Source organism: Vigna radiata, chromosome 10, assembly GCF_000741045.1.
Source record: "Vigna radiata var. radiata cultivar VC1973A chromosome 10, Vradiata_ver6, whole genome shotgun sequence".
Classification (NCBI taxonomy): domain Eukaryota; kingdom Viridiplantae; phylum Streptophyta; class Magnoliopsida; order Fabales; family Fabaceae; genus Vigna; species Vigna radiata.
In genome coordinates, this window is record NC_028360.1 from 9,777,934 (window position 1) to 9,783,933 (window position 6,000).

Below are 6,000 nucleotides of genomic sequence, written 5' to 3' on the forward strand. Positions count from 1 at the left end.
ATGCCCAAGAAAGAAGAAATATCGCTAGGATAGGCTCCAACCATGGCTTTGATACTATATTAGAAGGTGGGTTTTTAAAGCCTAATTCAACCCCACAAAACCGGATTGTAAGGTGGGGTTTGCACCTCACTTATATAATATAAATTGACCTTATCTCTAGTCGATGTGGGACTTCCAACACACCCCCTTCACACCGAGGTATAGACATCTCATGCGTAATAGTAGAATAAAAACACATAAAATGAAAAGCCTCAACAAGCATAAAATATAAAATGCAGATATATGCAGAGATGCAAAGGAAGCCGTAAGGTGTTTGCAAAAAGAAGATAGGATTTGTTTCCTTCAACATAGAGAAAAGACAACTGCTTTCTTCTTCCACGGTTGGATCCTCCATGGTTACCGCTAGGATCAACATGTTTCTAGCCAGTCGTCATGACCATCATGATATCTAAAACGCTAGCATAACAAAATCCTTTCTGTCTTATTTTTCAGAAACAACAAACCCTAAGTGTCGTTATCACTTTGTTTGCCACCGTCTCTGCTTCGATTTCGCATGAAGAGTGGAGATCTGTGAAAAACGGCACACACACACACGAATACTACGAATACAGATATATCCACTATCCACAAATACGTCTTCCCCGCAGATATTAAATATCCGTAACATGATTTATCCACAAATACCCACAAATACGGATTTTTATGTCATCCCTGAACAAACCCGTTATATTACTCTTCATTTTACATATCATTCAAGCAAACCCATTATATTACTCTTTCATTTTACACATCATTTAAGCAAACGAACCATAAAATGTTACACTGGCATTAAAATTAACCCATACATAAAACTATACATGGACATCATTCCCTAACATTAAAGACAAGTGATTAACCGATACATATAAAAACTATACACGAACATCAATAGTTTCCCCCGAACATCAATAGTTTTCCCCGCTCCTGACTTTCAACAAAAGATAGATTATTTTGAAGGTTAGTGAAGGAAATCTTTCATTGGATCATCCTGATGTACTTTCTTCATTCTGTATGCCTCCATATCCTCTTCAGTAACCTCATCGTTCCATCTCACATTATACTTGCGTTTCCTCTCATCTTTCTCCTCCCTCTTCCTTAAATCTTCCTGTTAAACAACGTTTGTATAAATAAATGTCAGAATAACTACATCTCAAAAGATTGGACATCAATAATGTAAAGCCCTATTTGTTACAAGAAATTATGTACAAAATTTATTTTAAATTAAACATGTTCTTGGAAATAAAGGTTGACAGACTTATTGGCAAGAAAATATAATTAATTCCATAGGTACAATAAAGACACAGAATGACACTAACAAATACCGAGTACCCACACACAATAGAATGAGATTTACCTTCTTGAGCGCATCGGCAAGCAATTTCTCATCTAGAACTAAACCATCTGGGACATCAGTACCCCACGTAGCAAGCTTTTTCTCCTCCACAGGTGCAGGATCCTCTGCAGGTTCATTAAAATGATGGTGATTAATAAAGACATGCTAAATACAATTAAACAAAATTGACAAACAAACAAAAAGTAAAAACAGAAATAGGGAAGGAACGAGGTAGAGAAACAGCATAGAAGTGATGTTTGTCAGCAAACAAACCTGTAGCAGCCTCCTTACGGGCAATATTTGCTCTCATAAGATCACTTGCCGCTTCAGCAGCCTCAATACCAGCAGCACCAGTGCAATAGCTATTTCGTATTGTCTGCTTGCAGCACTTATAACCCCACTGGTGATCCTTCCACCATGAGCCCCACACAGTTGTGTGGTTGTTAATGTAAATATCTTCTTCATACTTGCTCCTGGGGAGTGCTGCTTCCTGTTGGAAACATCAGATAAATAACAATTAAATGTAGTCTCAAGTAACCATAAAGCAGAAACATTAAGGTCAAAACTAAAAGTCATGCTAAAACCCAAAACGTTAAAAGATCATGAAAAATTCCCACTACCAAGGATATTGAAGATTTATAAGCAAATTACAATGGTACTCTATACAGATTTAGAATACAATTCTCACCTGGCCTTTAATTATTCTACCAGCACGATCATACTCAACTTGCATTTCAGTTTGGCCTAGCAGAAGTGCTCTTGGAGGCTTGTTCTCATCAGCAGCATTACCATACTTCTCAATGATTGTTTTCTTTGTTTGATGCTTCAGCTCCTCACTCCGGATAAGGAAGCTCTTATGGACTAATTCAGCTTGTGATGGGGCTGCCTGCATGTGAACATCTTGCCCCTTTTCAAATGCTTCCCAAGCATGGATGTTCAACTCCTTAAATTCCAAAGCTTGCCCGCTATTTCTATATTGGTTATCACCCTACAGTACAAAAGCAGGTTCAGTCTAAATACAAGATTACAGATGGCAGTAGAAACAAGTTAAAGTGTTACGAATTTTCATTCAAGAGACAAAGTTACCTCATAAAACTTTTCATTTGGATCAGCATCTGGAAGTGGATCCTCTCGCATGGATCTGGTCTTGGGATCATAATGTGCTGAATTGACATCAAGATTAAGAAGATATTTTGCAGTATCCTCTCGAATACGTAAATTCCTGAGGGAAAAAATATTTCAGCTCCAATTCATCTAAAATAAATAATGAAATAGATAACCTTAAGACAAATTAAACTGGCCAGATGTATTAAAATGACGGTAACATAAAAATTACCTCACAGTTCCTGTGCTCCCACCACCTGTTGTACGCACACGCTTCTCAACCTTTGCAAAGTCCATTTGCTTGCTCTCATCAACCTTTGCTTCATCTACCCTTAGATCATCTTCATCTTCATCCTCATCACTTGCAGCATCCTCACCATTTTGGTTGCTCTTCTCCAATTTCTTAAGCTGTTGTTCTTTCAGGTACTTCTTTCGTGCTTCATCTCTAGCTTCATACCTCTCAATGACTCGAGCATAAGTAGATGCNTCATAACCATTCCATCTGTCCCGTTTTCCATCATAGTCAAGCTCAAAAGTTTCTATCTTTTCATCAGGGGCAATGTGAGTGTTTGTCCATTTTGCTCCCACTTTTCGCGGTCTTTCCATACATGACTTCACATCATGCGTCATAGCTCCACAACTGTAACAAGAAGATTGAGTGGTCCATAAATAAATTCAGAGACAAGCTTGGTTGTCAAATAGTTTACGGGATTTGAAAGATAATATTTAAAAAACATGGCTTAATAACAAAACATATCAAATAACATATTCACTTACTCATAAGTAATGAAGTTATAAGGTAAAAACATAAATAACTAAGTCATCTGTTATGCTATATACAGTCCAACTCGCAGCCATTATCTTGTAGTTTAAATAATAATACAAAAACTAATTAAAGGATTCAGACTTCGAAAACCTAAAATACTCATTGACTGATTATGCGAGTGTTTACCTAAACACATTACTTTGAGTGAGAGAATTTACAAGCAAGTAAACATCATATTTATTTATTGTCTTATAACTAATAACTAGTAAAAGTTTAATCAAGAGTTTACAAGTTGTTTGTCAGAGAAGAAGTATACATTAAACACAAACAAATGCTCAGATATTTGACAAATAAAGATCACTCACTTTTCGCATGCGCCTTTCCTATATTTGTCTGCCTGATGAATTTTAGCACCTCTGTCGTACCATGATTTGGTGTAATTGGGATCAGATTTCCATTTTCTTTGATGTTTCAAACTCTACAAGCATAACAAAGGGACGAAAGAAAATGTTAATTTTTATACACCAAACACCCCAAATTCCTACCGATCTCAATAACTCTAAAAAGTGGAAACACTTACAGGTCTCTCGGCATTAAGATACCAAGGCGCAGATGACATATACTGGGGAATATGAGGATTGATTTCCTTCCCATCCTCATCGAGTTCAGCTGGCGCAAGCCCTGCTTTTCGTGCCTCCTCCAACTCAATCTGTTTCCGATGGTCCTCCCTGGATTTAAATGCCACTGAAATCCATGCCAAAAAAGTTTAAAAAACATTGATGTATGAGGTAAAATGAGACAAACATGGTCATGCTTAAAATTCAATTAAAATTAAAAAGTGAAAATTGAAAAATGGTGCAAACAGTCTCAAACCAATTAACCTAAGAGCTATGAAGCCACACTACTTCAATTTAGGTTCTACACACATATATCTCTACATTTGGTAAGATATGATCCGCTTTTGACCAAGCCCTCGAGGATTTGCTTCTGCTTTTGATAAGATATTGGTATCTAGGAGGTATCTATATGTATATAAACCTGTCTCTTCTTTTATTCAGGAGTTTGTTTGTACCCAAAGTATCCGAATCCAATTCTGATACTTGCCAACAATACTAAACTAGTTTGAAAAAAAAAATGCCTCACCCTCTCTAAACCTTGCCAAAATCCATCTAGTTTCTATCATCTATTAATTAAAATCATGATGAGCAGCGATTAATAGATTTGAATTGTAATCTGATTGGAACCTGGAACAACAGCCAATCCCGAGAGAAATAAAAATTACAAAAAACAAAGAGCGCTGTGGAATAAAAAAAATTGAAGTCGCCCATAAAATTAGCAGGTTTAGGAAAAAAGAAATAAGACAACGATTTAAGGGTGGCTGATAACAGAAACCCTAGAAAATGAAAATCTGGGAATTGGAAGGGAGAAAGGAGTACCTGAAGCGGTAGCCATGGTGTGAAGTACGCAGAGACGAATTGAAAATCGAAGACAAAAACGAAGAAGAGATCGAGGTGGAATCGCAGTGATTTTGATTTTGCTACTTAAAATTGTTATTCTTCTATTTTTTATATCTTTTATTTTTTTCGGAATATGCTATGTTTCTATCTTTTTATCTTTTATGTTTAGCCGCCTTACGAAGTATATTTAATATATTTAATAATCGTAATCAATTTTTTTTTTTAAATTATATTTTATATTTTAACATACCAAACTTTAATATAATTTAATATATATTTATATTTTTTAATATAACTATTATAATGGAAAAACTTATATTTTAATAATTATTAAGTATGAAGTATGTTAAATAATATTTAAATTTTAAATTAAATTAAATTATTATTAAATTTTAAATCTAAAAATAAAAAATAAAAAATTTATGAAAAGGATTTTAAAATCTATGCAGAGTGAATTTATAAAAAAAAAGAAAAATTTAAAAAATATTGATTAAAATTAAAATTAAAATTTTTGGAAATACAAATCAGATCTCGGTAGTGTATAATGAAACACCCTAAAACATATGTTCAACAAAAGTATGGGCTTATCTACAAACCCATCTAAGTGATGGGGTTACTCTCTATACCTCCCCAATTCCAACTCCCACCCCCCAATTTTTTTGATATTTTTTTAAATACAAAATTAACCTTTATGTATTTTTTATTTTTACCGTTTTACCCCTATTTACTAAATTTAACCTACCCTACTTCTTTTAAAACACATAGAGATTCCTCTCCTTCGTATTCCCACCCCCACCCCCACCAAAGCTTTCATTTTTGAAATGCTCTCTGCAGGCGCGGAGGGTGCTGGTGCGGCGGTGCGGGGCGATGGTTCTTGCTTCGACAGGTTAGTTTCTTTTAATTTCTTCTTTCTTTTTTTTTAAACGTATGTAACGTGTAGGATTGGGTAGCTTTATTTGTTGATATCTAGTTGGTGTGTTTGTTGAGATTGGTCTGCTGTCAGTTGAGTTTTGTGTCATCTCTGTGCTGTGTGCAGTGAGAAAGAAGACGTCCAGGCACTGAAACGGATGTAGATATCCGTCAACGGATGACATTCGTTTCCTACAAAGTAAACTAATAAAAACAAATCTTAAAAAATAAGACTAATAAAATAAAAATCTAATAAAAACAAATCCTAAAAAATAAAACTAATAAAAACAAATCTTAAAATATAAATCTTAAAAAAATAAAACTAATAAAAACAAATCCTAAAAAATGAAACTAATAAAAACAAATCTTAAAAAAGTAAACTAATAAAAACA

General features: G+C 34.5%; 1 protein-coding gene across 1 annotated transcript; it reads right to left on the minus strand.

Annotated features, from left to right (window-relative positions):
* Positions 1-746: 746 nt before the first annotated feature.
* On the minus strand, positions 747-4,832 carry LOC106774384 (pre-mRNA-splicing factor SLU7-A-like). Its single transcript, XM_014661364.2, has 9 exons — positions 4,679-4,832; positions 3,823-3,986; positions 3,608-3,720; positions 2,709-3,116; positions 2,459-2,594; positions 2,061-2,360; positions 1,646-1,862; positions 1,394-1,497; positions 747-1,144 (listed from the first exon to the last, which is right to left on the minus strand). The coding sequence occupies exons 1-9, from the start codon at positions 4,692-4,694 to the stop codon at positions 998-1,000; spliced, it is 1,605 nt and encodes a 534-aa protein (XP_014516850.1). The 5' UTR covers positions 4,695-4,832; the 3' UTR covers positions 747-997.
* Between the last annotated feature and the right edge of the window lie 1,168 nt (positions 4,833-6,000).